The 26396-nt window shown below is 42.4% G+C and overlaps 1 protein-coding gene across 2 annotated transcripts in view; it reads right to left on the reverse strand.

Moving 5' to 3' along the window:
- Positions 1 to 26396, reverse strand: part of nbr1b (NBR1 autophagy cargo receptor b) — a 104882-nt gene that overhangs the window by 14460 nt on the left and 64026 nt on the right. For both annotated transcript variants that reach the window (XM_030409388.1, XM_030409387.1), the window contains exons 9-11: positions 14360 to 14566; positions 12618 to 12777; positions 11736 to 11819 (exon numbers count right to left, since the gene is read on the reverse strand). In XM_030409388.1, the coding sequence (XP_030265248.1) occupies positions 11736 to 11819; positions 12618 to 12777; positions 14360 to 14566 (451 nt within the window). The remainder of the gene's footprint in view (positions 1 to 11735; positions 11820 to 12617; positions 12778 to 14359; positions 14567 to 26396) is intronic.

The following is a 26396-nucleotide window of genomic DNA, read 5'->3' on the forward strand; positions in this document are numbered from 1 at the left end:
AGCAACTACAGACTAATTGCAAATCTCCCATTCAGAGCATCAGAGCACAGAGACAGTCCTACTTAGAGTAGTGACAGAAATCACATCAAATCTTGACAATAACTAACCTCTGGTTCGGTTGCTACTTGACCTTAGCGCAGCATTTGATACTGTGGACCACCAGATTCTTTTAAATAGATCAAGTGAGCATGTTGGCCTGTCTGGATTAGTTTTTGTATCCATGGGTGACTGTTTCCAGGGGCGAAAAATCCCATTTCATAGTTGGGGGGGACAATAAACAGTAACATTTTAGAGAATAACTCCAGGGGGGTACAAGGAATAAAAGTTGTAGCCTGTCTTTTAAACAGCATCTTTTACCGCAATTTGAGGCTTTAGTCTCTATCTCTCCAACAGGCAGGCAGAAGACCTTTCTTAGCACTGGATGAGTCCACCTGCACATGTCTAGACTTTAAAACAAAATGATTGAAATCAAATTAACATGTACATATGCAATGAATACACTAATTATCAGGCAAACATCTAAGTTTGTTTATCAGATTTCTCATAATCAGATAACTGCCTTTTTCCAGATGAAAGATATCAGATTATGCCATTCTCTCTCTCTCTCTCTCTCTCTCACTCTCTCTCTCTCTCTCTCTCAGTGTTGCACTCTTGCACTGTCAGCATGTTCAAATCAAATGTTTTAAAAAATGTTATCAAAAGTAATGATAATTACAATAATTGCATTATACTGTATTAGTCCTTACCCTACCTATATACAACAACACTAACTTCAACCACAGTCCATTAAATATCTTTACAAGAGGTAAAAGCTCTAAACAATCCCAAAACTAAAGGAAATACCTTAAAGAATAATCCAACATAAAACAATTTCTCAAAAATATATATTTATTGTGTTGTCAACAAACATCTGACAACTATGCCACAAAAGTGTATGTATTCTAACTCTCTATCTGTAAAACAGTTTTATAGATAGAGAGTTAGAATACATACAGTTTTACAGTTAGAGAGTTAGTGCTCTTGTCCTTTCCTGTCCTCTCCCTCTCCTCTCCTCTCTGTCTGTGACTATCACTATCTGTGGCTTTTAACTTAAATCTTTAAAGATGTAAATAGCACATTATTTCGCGATTATAATGAGCACCGCCTACATTGTGCTTTCAATAAATGCTACTGCATTGTTCAAAAAATATTAATTGTGTCTCAAATTACCAAGGGGGGGACAGCTTTACTGGAGGAGGGGACATTTCCCCCCTGTCCCCCCCCCCGGGATTTCCGCCTATGACTGTTTCTGAAATCGCCCCAAGGATCCCACAAGGTCCCACAAGGATCCTTTTTAGGACCGTTACCTTTTAATTTGTACTACTACCCCTGGGCAGTGTCATCAGGAGGCATCCTCTTTCAACAGCTTAGCAGATGACACTCAGCTCTATGTGGCTGTGTCTCCTGATGACACTGGACCAACTGACTCACTTTTTAACCGTATTTAAGTTGTTAAGGCCTGGATGTCACAGAACTTTTTACAGCTCAACCCGGACAAAATGGAACTAATGAACATTGGTTCAAAGGCTCAGGGGGAGAAAACTGGCATCCAAACTAAATTAACTAGATGTACCCAACCCAAGCCAAGACGCAAAAAAACTTGCTTTGATTTTTGACTCAGATTAAAATTTTTAGGCACATGTAAGCTTTGTCGCAAACATTTAAAGTGAGACCATTTCTCCCTCAGAGCAACACAGAGAGACTAATGCATACTTTTATAACTAGGAGACTAGACTACTGTAATACTCTCCTTTCTGGTCTCACAAAGAACACAATAAATCAGCTGCAGTTAATTAAAAATTCTGCTGTAGTACTGACTAAGCCCAGAAAAAATAAATAAATAAATAAATAAACGTATTAGTTTATAAGGCACTACATGGTCTTGCACCAGACTACATCAAACAAATGCTTTTAATTTATGAACCAGGAAGGCCCCTCAGATCCTCTAGCTCTTCCCCTTTAGCTGCTCCACATCTACTCAGTCTGGCTTTTATGTAGTGTCCAGTGACATGTGGTGAGGTTTATGGCTGGTGAAGCACTGACTCCATCAGAATCAGATTTACAAATTCATGAACCCAACAGAGTAGATTATTCACCATTTGACAGCAAGGGATGGCTCAATTCGTGGCAGCGGCAGCTAGTAGTGGCACTTCCTGCCTTCCACTCCAGTTGCCGGCAACCGCTGCCGTTATGGGCATTTGTTTTTATTTTTGTTTTATAAAACAGTCGTGTCATTTGACTCGCTAGCAGTAGCTTTTCCATTACGTAATTTCTACATTAATTTGGTTTTCTTAATCAATCTTTCAACATCCTTCTCAGCAGCTGTGGGGCAGCTACCACTGACTTGCCACGGCAGTTGCCGGTGTCTACCTCACAGACACACACACGCGTGCACACATACACATGCACATGCACAGCGGGAAGTCAGTCCAGATTAGAAAATTGTTTGAGCTTCGATATAAAATCCTCCATTGTAAAACCAGGCGGGGCGAGAGGGGCGAAAAATTATCACTGCACTTAACTCGCTCGTAACCATGGACTCTAAGATTTTTGCTAGCTCGCTGTCACTTACTCTGCAGCTGCGGAGTAGCATAAGAATGTCTGGGCTCACGAGTGTCCCCCTACCTTGAGGCAAGAGAACTGCCTGCCTCACCCACTGCCTCTTCACTGCCGTTGTAAGATCGCCGAACACAAGAAACAGGTTACACACATATATTATATACATCAGCTAAACTACAGAAAGTCAGGGGGGGCATTTATTAAAAGTGTTTGAAACATTTGATTGGCAACATACAGAGAGACAGTAGCCCTTTTTACACAACATCTCCGCATTATCTCCGGAGCGGTGGTTCGCCAATTCTCCACTGATGGTGATTCACACAGAGCGGAGCATCTTCGCCTTCACGTGTGTAATTCACACAGAAAGCCGGCGCTGTGGCTTCTAAAGAGGCGTTACGGTACACGTCATGTTGATGACGTCGGTGTTTCCCCTGGCGTTCCCCCTGTCAATCCAAACCCGCGGAAAGTTTATAATCATATGGATGCTGTTATAATGTGTAGTGATTGAGATCCTGACCCACCAAACATCCTGGAAAGTGACGAAGTTACGTTTTATGCACTAAATTACATAATTACATAATCATCAGTAAACAGAACGCTGTCTGAGTCTGACTCCCTCACTCGCGGGGACGGAGGCAGTTTTCTGGGGGAAAGTTCCCTGAAGTCTCGGTCGGGAGGGCTGACATTCGCGGTGATTTATTTTCGTCACAAACACTGAGTGAGTTAAAGTTTTTTGCTGGTGACAGACGCTGTTTTTTGAGCAGAAATGTGAGGAAGAGTCAGGAGGACAGGCGGAGGAAGGACAGGAGGACGGACGCTTCTCCACGTACAGCTGTGGTATTTGTTTTGCTCATATAAGTTGCCAAAGACAGTTACAGTTACTACGTTACTTTTGTTCGGTCATGTAACGTTGCTTTGTGGGACTTTCTCTGTATATAGTTGAGTGAAGGAGCTGTGTAGTTATCAGACTGTCAGACCGACGCGCCCTGGCTCCGCGCCTCCGGATTATCCGTTCACACTGGGACGGCTCACCAATAATGCGGCCCTGATACTACCTCCAGAGGCGGATCAGCGCAGGAATGAAATTTCCCCCCTCTCCGCATCTGAAACTTTCACACAGAGGAGGGTGCGGAGAATTGGCGCAGGATCCCCGCATGCAAACGGCAGTGTGAATGGGGCTAGTGACACGCTCTCATTGCGTGGCAGAGCATTGAATTGCGCAATCCAAGGTGAGGCTCAGCTTGCTGCTGCCTCACCGTGCATCTCTTCCCCGTATTTGAACAGAAATGCGAAAATTCAGCGATTCTTAATATAAAACAATCCAAATTGTTTAAGTTAAATGGAAAATCAGTTTATAGTTCAAATAATTTGATAAATATAACCATTTAATTTATTTGTTTATTATATATTTTATTTTTTCCATGATGACAGGTGAGCCTCTCCTGGCCGCACGTCACTGGTAGTATCTTATAATTATTATAATTTCTTATCATTTTATTTATTTTTTTTAATCTTTATTTTTCTTCAATCAGTCAACAAAGACAGGTATAAAAAGAAACAAAGCACAGGGGGATAAACACTACTTTGTCACATACAGGTGCCATTTTGTCCATTTTGTACAGTATATAGCTCCATTTTGAGTCGTAGACTGTAGGTCAATTGTTCCATTGATCGAATTTCTTCTACAATGTCCAGCCAGTGGCTCAGTCCAGGTGGGTCAGTTTTCAACCAACTTCTTGTAACGGCCTTCTTAGCCGCAAGAGATAAGATCTTGAACAAGTGTATGTCCTCTTTACCCATTACATCGTCTGTTATCTGTCCCAGATATATATGCCGGGGCTCATTAGGGATATTATATCCAAAAATTTCAGCCATGGCTCTCAGCACCTCCTCCCAAAATGAATGTATTTTCACACATGACCAAAATATATGAGAGTGGTTGGCATTCAGTTGCCCACATTGTCTCCAACAGTACTGTTGTTGACCTAATTGTTTACTTTTAATTTGGGGTGTAATAAAAAAACATGTTAAATTTCTCCAACCAAACTCCCTCCATCTTTTAGAGCTTGTTGTTGTATGTTGGGTCTTAAATATAGATTGCCAATCACTCTCAGACAACTCGACATTAAATTATTTTTCCCATTTCACTTTTATATACACTGTATTTCTTCCCTGGTGCTTCAAAAGACCCTTATACAGTTTAGAGACAATTCTTGAGGGAGTTTGCATGTATGCACCTGTCAGCACCTCAATCACATCATTCCCTTCCAGTGAGATTTCCTTCTTGATTTCTGTCTCGAAAAAGTGTCTTAATTGAAGATATCTGTATAAATCTCCATTTTCCAATCCGAACTCATTTTTAAGTTGTCTAAATGATTTAAAATGTTGCTTGTCTACAAGTGTACATGTCGCTGTTATTCCTTTGTCTCTCCACTTTTCAAAGGTCTTGTCTAATGTTCCTGGTCTGAACCTGGAGGTGTGAGAAGGCCAAATCAACAGCTTACACTCTCCTGTTAACTTATATTTTTTAACCACATCGTACCATATTTCGAATGTTTCTCTCATAATCGAGTTTTCACCCTTAAGAAGACCCATATGTTCCTTTCCACTTAACCTTGACTGTGGAGGGGCCTGACCCAGGCCCATCTCACTGTCCTTCCATCTGGCCCAATAACCGGGAGAGCACCAATATACTACGTATCTTAATTGTGCAGCATGGTAGTATTCTCTAAAGTTTGGCAGAGCCAAACCTCCATTTTCTTTGTCCAGCTGAAGAGTCTTGAGTCTTATCCTAGGCCTGGCTCCCGCCCAGATGAACCTAGAAATTAACTTGTCCCATGCTGAGAATTGTGAGTCCGGTATTCTTACTGGGAGCGATAGAAAAAGATACAACAACCTAGGCAAGAAGTTCATCTTGACCACCTCAACTCTTGAGCTGAAATCCATTACCAGTGATGACCATTTTGCCACATCTCTTTGAATTCTTTCATTTATTTGTTTGTAATTTGTATCATAAATTCTGTCGAATTCCTGAGTTATTATCACTCCTAGGTATTTTATTGACTTAGCGTTCCAATTTAAATTATATCTTAATTTTTGACATTCAAGTTGTAGCCTGACATCAATCCATATTCTTCCATTATCTTTACTAGTTTAATAAACGTTGTATTTGGGTCTTGAAGGAAGGTAATTATATCTTCAGCAAATAGGCCTATTTTGTGTTCATCTCTTGCTATCGTGATTCCTGTCAACTGGTCCTCTTGTCTAATTATTTGAGCGAGTGGCTCTATGAAGATCGCAAAGAGGGCTAGCACAACAACCTTGTCGTGTCCCTCTGTACAGTTTAAAAGTGTCTGTCAGGTGTCCGTTGATTTTAACTCTGGCTGATGGGTCAGTATACAATGCCTTTATACATTTAATGAATTTATCATTAAATCCCATCCTCTCTAGTACTTTATACAGAAAATCCCAGCTGACCCTGTCGAACGCTTTTTCGGCGTCTAAGCTGATCAGGGCAGTGCTTATAATATATATTGACATGTTCTATAATATGAAGGGTGCGCCTGATGTTATCCTGTGTTTGGCATCCTTTTTACAAAGCCTGTCTGGTCTTCGTGTATCAGGTCAGGCAGAAAACACTCCAGTCTTTTAATGATAATGGATGTGAACAGTTTGTAATCTACATTCAGAATCGATATTGGGCGATATGACTCGCAATATTCTTTGTTTTTCCCCTCTTTGGGAATGACAGAAATCACAGCATCCCTCCAGGATGGTGGGGCTATAGCCTTCTCAAGTGTCCAATTAAATGATTCCAACAGTGCCGGGGCGAGGACTTCTTTGAATTTTTTGTACCACTCGTTTGGATAACCATCGCTTCCAGGACTCGCCAGTCTACCTATAGCTTTATCTAATTCGTCTTTCGTAATAGGGGCGGTCAGATAACTATTTTGCTCTGAGCCTATTGAGGGGAGGTTCAGTGAAATCAGGAATTGTTTTAATTTCTCTTCGTCAGCCTTCTCAGGCTGTGAATATAAGGTCTCATAGTAGTTTTTAAAGATTTTATGAATTTCCTCTAGTTCGTATTTTAATGAACTGGATAAAGGATCTCTGATTTTATGAACTGAATTTGTTATTTGTTGCGTCCGAAGACACCTCGCTAATATTCGTGTTGCCCTTGGGCCTGATTCATAGAAGGTTTGCTTCATGAATCTCAATTTATTTTCTATTTCATCGTTATTTAAGTTTTCTATTTGTTTCCTTATATCTTTAATCTGATTCCCTATTATGTCCTTATTGTCATTTTTGGGATGTTGTTTCTCTAATTTTTCCAACTCCTTCTCTAATTGATCATATTTTAATCTCCAGATTTTCCTTAGATGGGCTGTTCTTGATATTAGCTTCCCTCTCATAACCGCTTTGACCGTGTCCCAAACAATAGTTGGGTCAACCTGGTCATCCTTATTATCATTTATACATTCACCAATTTCTTTTTTAATTTCTTCCACTGTGGATTTATTGTTTAAAATTCCAATATTCAGCCTCCATAGTGTGTTCCTCGGCTTGCTGTTCAAACATATATTTAAATAGATAATACTGTGATCAGACACGTCTGCTGTTCCGATTGTACACTCATGTACCCTGTGTCTATCTATAGTATTCATCAGGAAAAAGTCCAACCTGGAGTGAACTTTGTGTGTAGCTGAATAGTGGGTGAATTCTCTGTCCCTTGTATGAAGACTTCTCCACACATCAGTCAAGCCTGCCTCTCTTATCAGTATATTTAGGGTTTTTGATTTTGGGGATCCATGTCAGTCTCTGGAGGAGTGTAAACATTCACAAGTTTGACCAGAACACAGTCCATCCTGCCCTTGATTATCATATATCTGCCTTCATCGTCCCTTTTTTCTTTAATCAAGTCAAAGTTTAATGAATTAGATATCATTATTACAACCCCTCTCCTCCTACTATTTTTACATGAACTATAATATGTATTGGAGTACCCAAACGTTTTTAGTTTCTCGTGTTCCAGCTTAGACATGTGTGTCTCTTGTAAAAAAATCACTTGGGACTTATCTTTCCTCATTTTCGCTAGCACCCTACTCCTCTTGACCAGGTTACTCAAGCCATTAACATTGAGAGAAGCTATTTTCAAATTATGTGACATTATCATTTAAACCCAGGAAAAGAGAGAATGGCTTTGTGTTGTCCCCCGTTAACACAAAAAAACAAGAACATAAGCAGAACAAAGTCACCTGAACATAGTGAAACACAGACCTCCAAACTGGGAGGAGAGAACTCCTCACCGAGACCCCGTTGGTGGGTCGAGGGTAGATCCTATAACTAAGATAGGGCCCTATGCATAGGGTGGCTACTGCCATCTGAGCGAACTAGCCCTACCATCCTAAAGTCCAACATAAGCTATTAGGATTAAGTCGTCACTCCCAGACAATTATTGACAATATAGTCTATATAAAGCCTGATATTAGTCCAGATCAGCACTTGTATTTCAGTCTCGCAGTGGCAGTAATCTTACCAGCCTGTGATAAGTTCTAATTCTTCGTTCTACTTTCCTTGCGCTGGGGATCCTCTCTGAGCAGTATGATCACTCTGGAAACTCTGAAGTTTGTGCCGCGCCCTCCAGGAGATGTCGTCCTCTGCCCCGCGATGTCCCGTTGCCTTCTGCCACGACCCCAGCAGCTCTCCCAGACATGCTCCCCAGTCAATCGCCCCCTCGGCCAGCGTCGCCTCCTCCATTGCGATTCCTCGTCTCCTCAGCTCCGCTCTCGCCTCCTCTGCGCTGCTGTAAAGTCAGGCTCCCGTCTCCCAGTGGATGCGCATGTTTACATATGGTGTTTGGAAGCGGATTCCTTTCACTTTCAGAGCCTTTTTGATCCCGTTGTAATCTTTGCGTTTCTTGACCACCTCAGCTGTGTAGTCATGATCAAAATAAAGAGTTTTATTATTCAGCTGGATCCTTTCTGTGGCAGGACGGTCTCATCTTTTCCCACATGCCCCCCCCCCCCCCCCCCCCCCCCCCCTCCTCCTTGCTCCATCCACATTAGGTGTGGATTGACGCACTGATTGATGGGCGGCGCTGCGCGCTTATTTATACTGGCCTGGTCACACCTGCGATCCCTTTCTCCTTTCCGGTTCTGCTCGTCCTCCGTGGTGGCTGTGGCCCGGCGTGGCAGAGCTGGTGCAGGTGTTTGAGCCTTTGTGGCGTGTGGTGGAGCCCGGTTTGGCGTGGCGGATCATCTTGGCGCACGTTTCCTCTCGTTGCACAACAGGTATGCGCACCGCTGTCCTCCTTCCCACTTAGTGTGCCGCAGGGCGCATCGGTGACACGGTTCTCCTTTTTGTTGCTGTAGTGTGGCAGGCTGCTGTCGCCGTGGGGGCCGCGTTGCTCCGCTGGAAGCCCTCCTGGGTGTGGTTGTGCGTCCTCGTGGTAAGTCGGCGTTGTCCGTCCTCCTCTTTCCCTTCTAACCGCTGCTCGACCCCCGGCTAATTGTTAACATTCTGTGCCACAGTTTGGATCAGGCAGAAGCCGTGCAATAACTCTGCTACCTGGCCTGCTGTGACGCTGCGCCGGTGAGCTCCATTTAAACATTCATTCATCGCCAAGGCTCCCTGGACGACGCTGCTGTTTTGTGTGGCTCCATTGTTTGGCTGCTGCTGATTTTAGGCAGCCGTTTTGGTGTCATTTAAAAAAAATAATTTTTGTTGTGTTCTTTTTTTTTGGGTTTTCTGAATTGAGTTTGGGTCCAGCATCCCCCTCACAGAGCTGTCATCAGAGCCCTAATGCTGGGCTCTCTGGGGGCTGCTGCATGGGTTTATTGATTTGAGGAAAAGCTTGATTTATTAATTTGTTTATTGTTAAGTGTAAATTTGAGTTTCTTATTATTTTACATCGTTTTTGTTTAATTGTATTTGAAGATTTAATTGGTTATTTTGGGTTCCTTTTTTATAATACTTTATTGTTGGTGTGTGTGTGTGTGTGTCTGTGTGTGTGAGAGAGATACCAGCCTGACTGTGAGGCCATTTTAATTCTCCCTCTCTCCTTGTGGACAGGTGCTGGAGCTCAGAGCGGCGACCCAATCCCTGGTGGCGGGTTCTTCACTTCTCAGTTGCGTGGGTGTGCAGTGTCACGGGTGATATTATTATTTTGGTTTGTTTCTCCCTCCTCTTTGGTTTCAGGCTGCCGTGGCAAGCCCAGCTCTGTCCATCCCCTTTTGTTTGGCCCAGTGATTAATGTGAGATGGCTTGGTAAATTTTGAAACTAAAAAAAACCCATTGTACAATAAAAGTATTTCTATATTTTGAACAGTGTCTCCTGACCAGTGGTGATTTACGAACCTGTGTGATCTTATAGTCTCCTAGCAAAACAGTAACTACTTCCTGTGGCGAAATTCCCCAGGTGGCGTTGTTCGGCAACACTCACCCCTAGCTTCCACCTCGCCACATTTCCTTGGTTTTTTTCCACGCCTCCTTTAAAACCAATTCTTTGGTTGCGAATTCCTGGAAGTTGATTATGAATGCTCTCGGGGGTTTATCTGGAGCGGGCCTCTGAGTGCCGGATCTGTGGGCGCGCTGTATTTTTAACTCCATGCCGTCGGGGATCGGCAACTTGCTCCGGATGAGCGCCTCGACAAACTCTGGTACCGAGTCTTCTCCCTCTTCTCCTTCTGCCACTCCAAAGATGCGGATATTATTGCGTCTGGAGCGTGACTCTAGATCGTTTAGTCTGTGTTGCAGGGCCTTTTGCTGTTTCAGGCAGGTGCTCAGGGCCTCGGTCGTTTCAGCCGCCCATCTCTCGACTGTCTCCACCCTGGACTCTGCTTCTTCCACTCGGTCCGATAGATTGCGGACTTCTGCACCAAGCATATCCAGTTTAACGTTTATTTCTTGTCCGAGATAGGAAATTTCTTGTCGCAGAGTATTGTTATCGCCTTTTAGATCACCTTTGAGGTCGTTAATCGCCTTAATTATGTCTGCAGGCGCCATGCCGACTTGCTCCATGTTACCGCTGCTGTCTCTGGCTGTCGTCGTGTTTTTCTGCTTTACAGGCTCTCTTTCGTCGGCTTTTTGGCTTCCAAGTATTCTTCCCCACTCCATCAATCTTTCTTATCGAGCAATACTGAATTTTAAATTAGTTTGGGTATAATACTTCTAACTAAAACTAATGATAGAACTGCTGAAACCATGTTTCAATACTATAATTAGGTAGAATTCACACAATTTGAGTACAATTTCACTTGAGAAACCATTTTTGACTGAAATACAGCTTAGTCTGTCATGAGTGCAAAAAACGTCTTTCGCTCTGAAAAGCACAAATATGGCCAGAAAATACTTCTAACTAAAACTAATGATAGAACAGCTGAAACCATGTTTCAATACTATAATTAGGAAGAATTCACACAATTTGAGTACAATTTCACTTGAGAAACCATTTTTGCCTGGGAGAGCGGTCTCACCATGCGTCTGGCTATTCCATGTGCCAAACCGGAAGTCCATTTCTTATCATTTTTAATGTTTAAAATTTATTTTTTGTTTTTATCATAGTCCTATATTTATCATTTATTGCCATTGGTGTTGCAATTTTTTTTTCTTATCTTTTTCAATCACTTGTAAAGCACTTTGGATTGCATTTTTAATTGTTTGAAAGGTGCTACATAAATAATGTTTGCTTGATTGATTTCACTACAGTTTTAATGTCTATATCTACAGAGTATGACACAGATGTGAAAAGAATACACAGGCTCTTTCAATGGGGTAAAGGAAAATCACATCATTGTATTTATCGATAATTATCAGAGGCAAACACCCTGTGAACAGAACGCACAACATACTTCTTTCTCCATTACGCCTCAATACATGTTGGGTAGACAAGCTCGATAACATATTCAGTAATTGAGTGCTCGCATGTTGGAATTGTTTGTGCTTTGATGGCCATCTAACTGGCTACTTTTTCCCACCGGCAGACAATGGCTATAACCTGTACAATACAGTGAAAAATGACAGAGCAGTTGATGCTGACAGCCTCCATGTGGTTTAATTTTACAAAGACAATACAAGTTCAGGGTACTTTTTTCCAAAGATAAGTGAAAATGAAAACTTCCTTAATGTTACCATCTCACCTGTCCAGGCTGGAGGAAGGGAACAGACACCTCTCTCCAACGATCCCCAGATCCCACTGCCAAGTTTCCCCACATGAACTTCAGCTGAGCAGGCGAGGCAAAATATGAAGCACATTTAACAGTGGTAGTATATTTAAAGGCAGAATAAGAAGGAATTTATTTAAAAAACAATACTGATAATAATGTATAACTCAAACAAAAGTAATCCTATCACTTTTGACTCACTAGAAGTGTGTTGGGATGCTTTAGACCCTGCCCTCTGCCTGTTTTCTCTTACTTTTCTAGGACACTTTAGCCCATCAGCCTGTGGGCAGTGGTGTGTCATCCAATGACAGTAGTTGTTTGGTGGCTGTTGCTTCATCAGTCATAATTGGAACAATACCAATAGCATAAGGAACTATTCATTTCTCAGCTACAGTGTGCAGCTTTTTAAACTGAGGAGCAAGAATTTGAAGGCACAGACATGTAGACTCCACGTGGCGTAACTTTTTTGGTGACATAGTGTAAGAAGCTCATATTTTGAGACTTATCACAGGCTGTGCTCTTTCTTCACTACATGCTGTTGTACTGGTCATACCACAGGCGAGATATGGCTTGTTATGTTTTCTTATCATCTTTTCTTTGCCCGTTTAGTAAAGATTAATTCTCTGCTTTCCCTTTAAGTAGGAACAGTGTTTCCCATACATTGAATAATTTCTGCAGTGCACCACGACTCAACACCAACTGCCACATATTTTGTTTTGTTTTGTCTTTCCTTTTTTTTACGTTACTTAAAACACAGCATATTCATTCACCTGCATTTCAGGTAACACTGTCATAGCATGATCTCATAATCCATGTGACACGACACTCAAAAGAGTGGACTGGGCAACAGTTTTTTACCTTAGTATCAGCACTCCAGCTTATTGTTCCAGTGTTTCTCATCTTCCAGTATTTGATAAACTTGGTACCGGGACGTAGTCGGGTTCCATCAGGAAGATTCTCGTCCAGAAATGCAGCTGTCATGGCTGGAACAACCAGGGGACAGGGGCGCTTTGGACGCCTGGGCAAGAAATACAAAAAAAAATTGAAATTCTTATTCTTTCAAAAATATCTTTTTTTTAACTTGCCGGTATAATTCATTGTTCCATCAATGATGGCAAGCAGTCCTGGTCCAGATGCAGCAAAACAGGCCATAACCATGATACTACCACCACCATGTGGCAGCAACATTCTTTTTGGAGAGCAGTGACTTTCTCCTTGCAACACTGCCATGCACACCATTGTGTTCAGTGTTCTCCTGACAGTGGACTCATGAATATTAATATTAGCCACTGTCAGAGAGACCTTTACTTGCTTAGGAGTTACCCTGGGGTCCTTTGTGACCTTGCCAACGATTATGGGTCTTTTCTTGGAGTGATCTTTGTTGGCCGACCACTCCTGAGGAGGGTAACAATCTGTCTGACTGTGGATTAGTGAGTCCAAACTCTTTAGAGATGGTTTTGTAACATTTTTCTGGCCTGATGAGCATTAACAACCTTTTTTCTGAAGTCCTCAGAAATCTCCTTTGTCCGTGCCATGACACACTTTGACAAACGTGTTGTGAAGATCAGACTTTGATAGATCCCTGTTCTTTAAATAGAACATGACACCCACTGATTATCATCCCATTGATTGAAAACACTGACTCTAATTTCACTTTCAAATTAACTTTGCCAAGTATAGTATTTTTGTCTCATTTGTTTAATTGGGTTCTCTTTATGTACATTTAGGACCTGTGTAAAAAATGTAAAGATGTTTTAGGTCATATCTATTAGAGATGCACCGATCAGGATTTTTGGGGCCGATCACCAATCACTGATCACCGAAAGCAGTATCTGCCGATCCCGATATTGCCGATCACCGATCACAGTGTCAAATCCATAAATTCTTCTATATTGTTGTCTTGTGTAACTTTCATATATTAATGATTATATTAATGATTCTTCTTGCACAACATTGACATTGTATTATTAAGTATAAAAATTAGGAGATGAGAAAGTATCATGAATTGACCACCGTTTTATTGCAGGCTGAGGCAATGTGCAATATTTCACACTCTAGAGACTCTCTTAGAGACAACTTGGACTCAGCTTACATAGAGTAACTGTAGATTACTAGTGGGAATGCATGCAGTCAGGGTGGGAATTGTGTCATTTTAGGGGCAAGTCCATTTGGCCTTCACTTGTTGTGCCACTCAGATTTGCTTCCCTCCGCGCAGTTTTCCTCAGACATACATTCCTCTTCCACACGAAAACAGCATTTCAGTGAAATTATGTCAAATTCCGCGATATTCCGCGTTTAACAATAGATTCCGTTTTTAACCGGCCAATTCCGCGATTCCGTGATCGCAGAAATCAAAGGGCCATATATCTATATATATATATATATATAGAGAGAGAGAGATATCTATATTTAGATATATATAGATATAGATATACACAAACCCCCTGGCAACTGCAGAAGTACCAGTGGTTGGTGGTAGTGACCTCTGACTTTTAATGAATCATTTATTCATTTTCTGAGACATGGGAAAATTATTTATTTACTCCTAGTGTGTGCTTTGACCTTTCAAGTCTGGACCATGTGTTTTTCCAGTAACTTACTCAGGGCTGCTGTGCTGCGTGGCTCGGGGCTGCAGAAGGACGGGGGAGGAACTTCCATCTCTATGGGAGGAGCTCCACTGTATGCCCCGCCTCTCCATCCTTAGCTGTTTACGGATTTCTTTGACCTCTGCCTTCAGAAGACGCTTCTCTGCTTTCAGTCGCTGCTTCTCCGCCTTCCGGAAACTGCGATCACCTCGCCTGTAGAACCTGAAAGGGAATCAATCATAAATGGTAAATAGAATATAGTATCATGGAGACAGTGCTGAGCATGAAAATGTACACAAACAGACAACAGGGTTTGAGCCAGGGTGTGCCATTTGGTCAAAGATGGCAAGACTGAAACACCACTATGTAGCAGACTGGTATTAAGAGTTTGTTGGTCAGTAAACACGCTAGCTGCCTGCCCATGTCAATTACCAATTTGAAATTCACTTTTTGTGAATTTCTCTGTGTGACCACAAAACATGAATTAAATCTTGATCGATCCTCTCATATCAATTAAGTAATCAATGAAGCTGCTGTCCCTTGTGGGTAAATATGCACATCGCCTCTCTTCATGGGGAGAGCCAATTATAGTTTCTCCCTCTGGAGTATTGCTGCAGGAAATGTTAATGATATTCACAAATCAAATCAAATCAATTCTATTTATGTAGACCAAAGTCACAATCCCTCATTGGGCTTTACAATCTGTACTGTGAACGATATCCTCTGTCCTTTGACCCTTGATTCAAGTAAGAAAAACTTGCCATGATGAGGGAAAGAAAAGCCTATTCTCTTCATTTCTTAATCATATCACCCACAGTTTCCTGTCCTCATAAATCCGAATGATACTTTTCATAACCTGGCCTGCCTGATCCATGTATCACTATCACACAGATCGATACAGTTGTCTGCCGTACAGGGGCCCCACATAGAAAAGTCATAGGCCCTTTCCTGTTCATCCTGTACACTGCAGATTTGTCACCCCACAGCCATCTACAAAAGTTCTCTCATGACTCTGCTATTGTCGGCCTCATCAGGGACGGGGACGACAGAGCCTACAGAGAGTTCATTAAGGACTTGGTAGACTGGTGCCAGCAGAACCCCCTCCAGCTCAATGCCGGAAAGACCAAAGAGCTGGTGGTGGATTTCCGCTGGCACAGACAACCCTGCACACAGGTGAACATCCAGGAAACAGACATTGAGATGGTGAAATCTTAAAAGTTCCTGGGCGTTCACCTGAACAATAAACTGGACTGGATGATCACACTTTAGCAACATATAAGAAAGGTCAGAGCAGAAAGGTCCATCTGCTGAGGAAGCTCAGGTTCTTTGGAGTGCAGAGGGCACTCCTGACAACTTTCTATGACTCTGTTGGTGAAGGAGTCCGCCCCCTGCAGGTCACTATCACAGCACTGGGCAGCTCCTTCAGTGACAGACTGATACACCCCAAGTGTGTGAAGGAGAGGTATTGCAGGTCCAAGTGTGTAAAGGAGAGGTATCGCAGGTCCTTCCTTCCTGCTGCTGTCAGACTCTACAACCAGCACTGCTCCAGCAGACCTCACTGTGCAATACAAACCAATACATAACTAATTTCTCATTGTTGGTTTGCATTATCTGGACAATTTTTTAATACCCATATTTACCCTTTGTAAATAACAATACACTGCCACACTGTTTTATAATTACATGTTCATATTAATATTATGTTTAGATGTATATACAAGTCTATTATCTTTGTTTCCTTTTTTTATATATATATATTTTTACTTTAATTATTTCTATTATAATATTACTGTCTTTTGGCTGCTGTGGCAAAGACATTTCCCCACAGAAAACTCTGATTCTGAGACGCAGCAGCACTCCTCCTCACGTGAATACTGGTGTGTTGGACTTCCGGCTTGACCACCTGCAAGATGGCTGAATAACAACATCTCTCCCGTCCAACCCTGACGAGATTTCTCAGAGAAACCCCAAAAACTCACTATTTTTCATCAAATTTACTTTATCTTGAAATGGGTGTTTAATGGCAACTAGAAACAAACCCAAGAAAAACACAACACAACAAGAAAAGCAGGACGAGTCAAAACGCCAATGTAACCCAGTGGCTAACGTGAGTGCTAACGCTAGCAAGCTAACAGAAAAAACAACGCAAACAATGTCTGGCGACGAGAGCGTACACTTGGAAACGATCCTCCAGGAGCTGAGAGGTTTCCGTCAGGACAACAGAGAACAGTTGGAAGAAATAAAGGAAGAAATTGTGAAAACAAACACCAGACTGGACGAGGCTGAAGGCAGGATAACAAAAGTGGAGGAGAGACTTTAAAATATGGAAGATATCCTGAAAGAAATGCTCAAGCTCCAGTCCAAACTGGAAGAAAAATAACTGACCAAGAAAGCCAATCCAGGCAGGACAATGTAAGGATATATGGCATACCAGAGGGAACAGAGAAAGAGACCTCATCCATGATCTCCTTTGTGGAAAAGTTACTCCGGGAAAACCTCGACATACCTGCGGACATGTCGCTGCAAATTGAGAGAGCCCACCGCGCACTTGGACAGCAGCCACCGGAGGATGCACAACCAAGATCCATCCTAATCAAATTCCTTAGCTTTAGAACTAAGGAAACAATACTCCGCCTGGCATGGCAAAAGAGAGGTTTCATATGGCACGGGAAGAAGATAAACCTGGATAATGATTACGCCCCACGTATTCTCCAAAAGTGCAGGGAATACACTGAAATACGGAAGGTTCTGAAAGACAAACAAATCCCGTTCCAGACACTTTTCCCGGCTAAGCTTAAGGTCAGACACGATGATGGAATGTGAGTATATGAGATGACAGGGGAGGCTTCGCGGGATCTGTCAAGGAAGGGATTCCCGGTTGAAATCATCAGGCCCACAGATACAGCAGCTGTCCTGGGAGAGACCCCGCCGACGCATTGACAGACGGGCAACTCACACCTCTGAGGTGAACTTTAAAGAAAGACTGCAAGCCTTCAGAGGAGAGTCACCTACATCATGAAAGATTGGTCATCAATCCTTCTTACCCTGCTTTGTAGGTAATAAGAACATTTAATTTATTCAATATGGAAAGCTTGAAATTTAAACTGGGTGTGCCAGGCACTGAAACAGTAATATAAGTAATCACCTCATCCCAACCTCCTGTTCTGGTAAATAAAAACAAAGCTACAATGACAGGGAAGTAACAGGACACTTGGTCGCAACTATCTTCAACAAGGGCCCTCTCAATCTGTCCCGAAAGAGGGGCTTTCCCTTGAAGCCTTATGTAAAAGGCTCAAGCAGGGTCTCAAAAAGGACCCCTATGTTGGAAGTCATCAAGGACACTTATTTTCTTTTGTTACCACGTTCCTTTTATTCTGTGTTAACAAAGTTTTGCTGTTGTTTACTCTCCTTTTGCTCTTATGGAGAGGGGAATGCTTTTCAAATCCATGAATGTGAAAACCAGCTTGTCCACTCAAATGCAAGCTAGTCCAATAAGAATAATTTCCTTTAATGTCAACGGGGTGCTTAATCCAGTCAAAAGGGGGAAAATTGTATCAAAATTAAGGAGAGAAAAAATCCAGATAGGTTTTCTCCAAGAAACTCATCTCAGTGAAATTGAACATAATACATTAAGTAAAATGGGCTTTAAGCATGTATATTCAACCTCTTATAAATCAGGTCACAGAAAGGGAGTGGCCATTCTGATAGCTAATGCTGTAAATTATGAACACCTGTCTGAATTTAGAGATAAAGAGGGGAGATATATTTTGCTAATTGGCAAAGTGGAAGGAATCTTAGTGAGTTTACTTAATGTATATGCTCCCCCGGGCAGTGGATGGTCATTCTACAAACAGATAATTGAATTAATGACTTCAAAAGGTCAGGGGACTGTCATATGGGGGGATGACTTAAATACACGTTTAATTCCAAAACTAGACTCTTCAAGGGGGAACCCAGACTTAAGTGGTATCAGTAAAAAGATATACAAATTAACAAAAGAATTATTCATCCCCTCACGGCACATACTCTAAAATAGACTATTTTTTAATCTTTTAAAGTGATCTCCATAGAGTAGTGCAATGTGATATTGGCCCAATTGCTCTGTCAGATTACAATCCCATATGTCAATACATATTAACAATAAACCGAGGACGACTTTTTGGAGATTAAACTCAAATATCCTAAATAATACACAAATCAAAAATAAATTAGGAAATGAAATCAAAGTATATCTTGAACTTAATGGTAATGGAGAGGTGAGGCCGCCCGTGCTTTGGGACGCACCCAAAGCTGTAATTAGGGGGAGGATAATTTCTGTTACCTCTCACAAGGAAAAACTTAGACAACAAAGGCTCAAGAATCTAGAAGACAGATTAAAGCAGTTATAGAAAGAACACAAAGAAACCTTAGATCCAGAAATTAGTTCAGACATTAAGAAAACAAAGAATGAAATAGATGACATAAACACACAAAAAATTCAGAAAAAAATGTTGTTTACAAGGCAACATTATTATGGAGTAGGAGGAAAATCTTTGAAGCTTCTGTCTTATAGATTACGAAAACAACAAGCTGAATACACTATACATAAGATTCTAAAGCCTGAAAAAGAAAGTTTTGAGAAATACTATAAAACACTATACTCCCAAACCCAAACAGATGATGATCCCCAAATTGACGCTTTCTTAGCTACAGTGAATCTACCCTCCATTACGGACAGTGTTGGGGCTCGTAACTCAAAAAAGTCATATATTACACATTACTCTTAAAAATAGTAATGCCTTACATTACATGATTACTCCCTGAAGAAAGTAATTAGTTATATTACTCGTTACATTACTCGTTACATTCATGTTGCTCCACAGTTCCTTGGCAACAAGCTTTGTGTGTGCGTGCTGTCTCTGTAGGTGCTTCGTTAAGTTTGAGGTAGTGTTAGCAGCGGTGGAGAGAAGTTTCCAACACGGGTAAAGTGTGCGCCTTACAGTCAAGTTGTTTTGCTTACGTTCAACAAATTTAAAGTAATGTTTGTATCTCCAACCGTCAAAAGTGGCTTTACGCAGCAGGGGTCTTCAGGCAAGCCGCAGCAGCAGCATGTTCTGCTCGTGTTGTTGATGCTGCCATTGTTATCCCATCTCCCCTTGCGGGTGGCAACTAACCAATCGGTGATGGTGAAAGATACCTCGTGCCAAACCCCAACCAATCACTGTTCCATTATTGACGGCCCCCGGCCAATCAGAGTTGGGTGTAACGCACACTGATTATGGAGGAGCAAAATCAAAAACTGGTTGCAGAAATAAGCTAAGAGGAACTATACTCAGCAATTAGGAGACTTTAAACAGTAAAGTCCCTGGGCCCGGACAGCTTTGGCCCTGGTTGGTATGCAAGAACACCTAGGTGACGCTTCATTAAAAACCCTTAACTGGGTGCTAAAAGACTAAAATCAGGGCCACCAACAATTGAAGAGTGGATAGAAATAATACATGAAATGTATATTATGGAGCGACTATCATTTTCCCTCAGGATCCAAAAAGAAAAATTTTGCCTGATTTGGACCAGGTGGACTGAGTACATTAAACCAATTTGATCAGATTTTAACTGACTTGACAATATGTTTGAAGGGATGTTGCCATTATTAATGGATTCATGTACTACACACAATAGGAAATGTATGTATGGACATCAATACGAAACGATGTATATGTAAGTTTTTGTCTGATTTTGTTTTATGTGTGCATGTATGTGGATATATGTAGATATGTGTGTGTAGGTGTATGTATACATACATGTGTGTATGCATGTGCACATGGTTGCTTGTATTCCTTACCATTGAACTCTGGTGAACAATGGAGTGAAGAGCTTCCCATGTTCAACTATATATAGTTAACTATGCCCTATGGTTCAAAAAAATGAAAATACTTTGGAAGCTCCTCAGTGGCAAAGCACCGGGGGTGGATGAGAGTACCTCAAGTCTCTGGATGTTGTGGGGCTGTCTTGGCTGACACGTCTCTGCAGCATCGCGTGGCAGTCGGGGACAGTGCCTCTGGACTGGCAGACCGGGGTGGTGGTCCCCCTATTTAAAAAGGGGGACCGGAGGGTGTGTTCCAACTATCGGGGGATCACACTCCTCAGCCTCCCTGGGAAAGACTATTCCAGGGTACTGGAGAGGAGAATTCGGCCGATAGTCGAACCTTGGATCCAGGAGGAACAATGCGGTTTTCGTCCTGGCCGTGGAACACTGGACCAGCTCTATACCCTCTGCTCGAGGGTTCATGGGAGTTTGCCCAACCAGTCCACATGTGTTTTATGGACTTTGAGAAAGCATTCGACCGTGTCCCTCGTGGCATTCTGTGGGAGGTGCTCCGGGAGTACGGGGTCGGAGGCCCTCTGTTAAGGGCTGTACGCTCCTTGTTCGACCGGAGCAGGAGCTTGGTTTGCATTGCCGGCAGTAAGTCAGACCTGTTCCCAGTGCATGTTGGACTCCGTCAGGGCTGCCCTTTGTCACTGGTTCTGTTCATTATTTTTATGGACAGAATTTCTAGGCGCAGCCATGGGCCGGAGGGGATCTGGTTCGGGAGCCACTGGATCTCATCTCTGATTTTCGCGGATGATGTGGTCTTGTTGGCTCCTTCGAGCCAGGACCTCCAGCATGTCCTGGGGCGGTTTGCAGCCAAGTGTGAAGCGGCTGGGATGAGAATCAGCACCTCCAAATCCGAGGCCATGGTTCTCTACCGGAAAAAGGTGGCTTGCTCCCTCCAGGTTGGGGGAGAGTTCCTGCCTCAAGTGGAGGAGTTTAAGTATCTTGGGGTCTTGTTCACGAGTGAGGGAAGGATGGAGCGTGAGATTGACAGGCGGATCGGTGCAGCGGCCGCAGTAATGCGGACGTTGTATCGGTCTGTCATGGTGAAGAGAGAGCTGAGCCGCAAGGCGAAGCTCTCGATTTACCAGTCAATCTACGTTCCTACCCTCACCTATGGCCATGAACTTTGGGTCATGACCGAAAGAATAAGATCCCGCATACAAGCGGCCGAAATGAGTTTCCTCCGCAGGGTGGCAGGGCGCTCCCTTAGAGATAGGGTGAAGAGCTCTGTCACCCGGGAGGAGCTCGGAGTAGAGCCGCTGCTCCTCCACATCGAGAGGAGCCAGCTGAGGTGGCTCGGGCATCTGTTTCGGATGCCCCCGGGTCGCCTCCCTCGGGAGGTGTTCCTGGCATGTCCCGCCAGGAGGAGCCTGGCCTGGGAATGCCTTGGGATCCTCCCGGAAGAGCTGGAGGCAGTGTCTGGGGAGAGGGAAGTCTGGGTGTCCCTGCTCAGGCAGCTGCCCCCGCGACCCGGCCCTGGATAAGCGGATGGATGGATGGATGGAAGGGCAACATTAGTAAAATTGAAGAACGAAAAGTCTCAAAATACGTTGTGTGACTTTATCAGTAGTACTGTAACTGTATGAGATGATATGTAAGAATGTATTTGCCAAAATAAAATAAAAAATTGGAAAAATGCTGGTGTGTTTGCTCATATGCAGCCAAATGGAGCTGTTGATGGAAAAGAGGATTGGAAGATGCCTGAGGACATAAATAGTGTCCTTTCTCTTTGTACTGTTTTCATTGAGTATATGTCGAAAAAGACTAATTCATTATCAAGTTGTGTTTATGTTTTACAATGTCCCAAGTTTTTGGGAATTGGGGTAGTATTACAGGTCAGACTTATTCTACAATATTAGTCAATGTAAGCATCAAAACAAAAACTTTGATATTCTACTAACCCATCACTGTGCATGTTCTCACACTCACTGTCTCCTGCGCAGTAGCTTGTAGGTGTTTGTGAGCTACAATGGGCTGTGGTAAATGTAAATAACATAGTATTTATTTAAAGTGGCATTACTCTAGGGATGGCAAAATCAGTCCATAAGGTAATAACTGAACAGGATGAATTTTTTTTTTTTTTCATCTGGCACCACTATCGGGTCAAAATATGAATTTGTCCAACACTTTTTTTATGACCAAATGCCAGCAAAGCTATGGACATTCACACCAGCCTCAGCTAATTAGCATATTAGCACATGTTAGCATGCTAAACTACATCAACAATGCATGCATCGCCTTTTTAAAATCTACTTTACTACAAGCGCTCTACAGTAAGCACTGTGACTAACAGAGCCTTTGTCTGGCTGGTTCTGCAATAGTGGTGGAATCTAACCTATCAAGTACATTTACCCTTGTGGTACCCTTGTGGTATTCAAGAACAAATATACTTAAAGGTCCCATATTATGAAAAACTGACTTTTTCTGGGATTCTGTGTCTATGTTATTTTGGGCTTATGGTGCTGCCACACGCCTAGAAACTTTGAAAAAAGACCATCCCTGCTGAGATACAGATTTCTGACATTGTTTTCCTGTAGTTTCCAGATGAGCGAGTCAAATTCTGGCTGGTCACCGATGTCATTGGCAGGAACATTTGAATATTTTTTAAAACATATGAGTTTATAATAAAGTATTAGGTTAATGTCATAGATGTTTCAGCTTAAACTATCCACCAGTATATAAATCATATTCAGTTAAGTGCACTTCAACCTGTTACAACAATGAAATCCATCAGTGAAAATGATCCAATATTCTTATATATGAAAACACTTTCTGCAGAACAAATACTTTTACAGTGATTCTCTATACACTTTGCATTTAATAATCAAATACTTTTACCTAAGTTTACCTTTTCAATATGAAAATAATTCTACAATTAATTGTTTTCAAATTACAGTATTTCTACTTAAAGCTGTAGTCTGCAACTATTTTTTTGTTATATTTGCTAAAATTGTCATAAAGATTTGACAGTAGAACAAAATACAGGTCAGCTGTGTAAAAATCCAATGTCTGTGGGTCCACCCAGTGGCCTTAATTGATTTGCATTAAATCCACCGCTCCCGGCTCAACACAACCAATCAGAGCCCTCCCTCACGCAGCGCGTACTGGGCAGTGCCCCTCCCCCGTGCAGGCACAGTACCGGCTCTTACCTGGTCAGATACGTTTAAAACCCAAACTGTAAACAATGGCGGAGAACAGAGCCAAAAAATGCCCCACCATTGCCCACGTCAAAGTGAAGAAATAAGAAGACTGACGAAGAAAGGCAGTGTATAAAGAAAGAATTGGACCGAGCCAGAGAATAAACAAGGATAAATATCTGAGCGTCATTTCAGAGGTGGAGGGAGCCGCTGGATTTGTACCAATACTGATACCTTCACTTGGATACTGGTTCCTGAACAATACTTTTTTCGATATCGATTCTAACAAAAATAATTACATAACACATTACAGTACAAATCTTGAGTTTTGCTTTTCAGTTTTGGTATTTTTCCACTCCAAGCAGTTTTCTTGAAGAAAAAATACACAACGAATGATTTCCAGTGCAAAAGAACACTTGCAAGCAAGTGACAAGTCAATGTCTAATGCTCACTGCTACATACTTAGGACCTTTTCACTTTACAGTTTTTCTTCAGAAAAATGTCCTCTTTCTCAGGACACAGAAGCCCACTCCTGGCTGATGGTGTCAACTGTGAGGAGAAGATAAACATAACAGTAAACGTTAGGTAAGCTGTTTAACCAGCCGACCCAATTGATGAGCACATCTTTATATTATCTGTTACTAGCCGTTTTTATACTGGGCAGCAAGCTGCCAATTTGACTGTCCTTTTTGCGGCTAGGTCCGCGGATTTAGACAGAGGGCGGTTAAATGGGGGGTCTGTTTTGGTCCGCCAATTTGCCGCCTCGGAGGGTACACTTATTACCGCCTCGACTGCTATCTAAATCCGAGGCGTCAATGTGATGGCAATTGCGTGAGATGGGCGAAGGTGTCGATGACCTGCACTGTTGTGCAACCCACAGCCCGGGAGTTTTAAAACCAGAAAACAGCTGATCACAGCAGTCAGTCCATCACTTCATCCGCAGACATCAAGATGAGCAACAGGACAGCCGCTGAGATCCAGGAGATGCTAGCGTCTCCTCAGTCTCTGTAGCTGTTTGCTTCTGTCCGCTTGTTGGTGTAGCTGCAAGCTTGGTAAGTCCACTGCACGGGATCGCTACTTTCAAATTAAAAAGCCCCCACTAAGAACCCAGTTCTAAACTCCAGTGGGGTGCAATGTAAAGCTCTTATTTTGAAGGACAAATTCGTGTCACTGCTCACTGCCCAACTTCGTGCTTCACGTCACGTCACATGTTTACACCTCCGCTTTAGAAAGACAGGGCGGCACATTGCCGCCTTTACCTTGCAGCAAATACGCCACCTTCTATCCAAAAGGGGCTACAGACGGCTGACCATAGAGACCAATGTTAATGTCCAGGATGGAGGACTGCTAGTTTTGATGAAAATACGGTTATAGCTCGGTGTCTACCTTACTACAGTAAGAAAGAGTCCTTGTTTGTGTTTAAACAATGTTTCGCTTATGAGTTATTAATCCGAGAAGTTCGAATCTGTGAATATATTTCCAATTTAACCGAACTATATCCTACTACATAAGTCAGTTAGGTATCATATCGTAGCTTAGCTCGCTTGCGTACCTGTGCTGTAAGTGTCATTCTTCTGTTTTGAGATGCTGCTGCTGTTTGAGAGGCTCAGTCTTCCACTTGAGATCATCGATGTGATGATGAGACTCCACCTGTGCGAACTGCGAACTCACTGAAGTTCTATTCAAGGCAAGCCCACTACACTGCACTGGCGCTTTTTACATGGAACTTGGACAGGGCCAGGGGCACAAAGGCCACTGTGGCTGTACGATGATTTTTTTTTCACATGTCGGGCAACGGGGGCTGTGGCCGCAGTGAAATTCCCACCCTGGTAGCGGCGGTTACAGTAATACTCGCAATAGTGCATATGGCTGTACGATGTTGCAGTCAAGCTATGTAGCTTGTTGCTAAATCTAGCTTCCCAATATTAGAGATGCACCGATCAGGATTTTTGGGGCCGATCACCGATCACCGAAAGCAGTATCTGCCGATCCTCATATTGCCGATCACCGATCACAGCATCCAGGGGCGGTTCTAGGGGGGGGCCAACAGGGGCCAGTGCCCCCGTAACTCTGAGTCTGGACCCCCCTGTGGCCCCCCTGACAGGGAGTCTGCATTAATAATACAATGACAGATTTCTTGCAATGATTTTGTTCTGAAGGGAAAGGCAGAAATAAAGTGTCTCAGCAGTTTACTACCCAATCAAAATTGCTGAAATTGTAAACACTGCTTTGTCTGAATGAGGGATTTATCCTTTTTTCTGGGTTGTATGTGCCCCCTAACAAAAAAGCCGGCCCCAACCTGGCCCCCCTATTAAAACTGGTCTAGAACCGCCACTGACAGCATCAAATCCATAAATTCTTCTATATTGTTGTCTTGTGTAACTTTCATATATTTAATTAATGATTCTTCTTACACAACAGTGACATTGTATTATTATGTATAAGAATTAGGAGATGAGAAATTATCATGAATTGACCACCGTTTTATTGCAGGCTGAGGCAATGTGCAATATTTCACACTCTAGAGACTCTCTTATAGACAACTTGGACTCAGCTTACATAGAGTAACTGTAGCTTACTAGTGGAATGCATGCAGTCAGGGTGGGAATTTCGTCATTTTAGGGGCAAGTCCATTTGGCCGTCACTTCACATGGATTATGTATTAAAACATTTTTTAATACCAATATCAAGTTAATGTTACCTTAGAAAACGTAGGTAAGTAGGGTTAGGGTTAGGTGATTTTTGTGGCACCAAACTGAATATTAGTGTTATTGAATATTTCTCCCAATAGAAATTCCCCAAAATTATGGCAAAGCACATTTCTTCCAAACAAAAAATTGTAGAATAACCAACAGGAGACCACTGATGTGTGGAGTTATTTTGGTGGCACTACACTGAATAATAGTGAAGTTATTGAATATTTTTTGTAGTTTATCTTTTCGGTGTTGCACTTTGTAGACGGTCCCTGTGCCCTCGTCTCACAGACGGCTGACCATACAAACCTGGAGGACCGCTGGTTTTGATAAAAATATGGTTGTAGCTCGTTGTCTACCTTACTACG

The sequence above is a fragment of the Sparus aurata genome, chromosome 24 (genome assembly GCF_900880675.1).
Source record: "Sparus aurata chromosome 24, fSpaAur1.1, whole genome shotgun sequence".
Taxonomy (NCBI): Eukaryota; Metazoa; Chordata; class Actinopteri; order Spariformes; family Sparidae; genus Sparus; species Sparus aurata.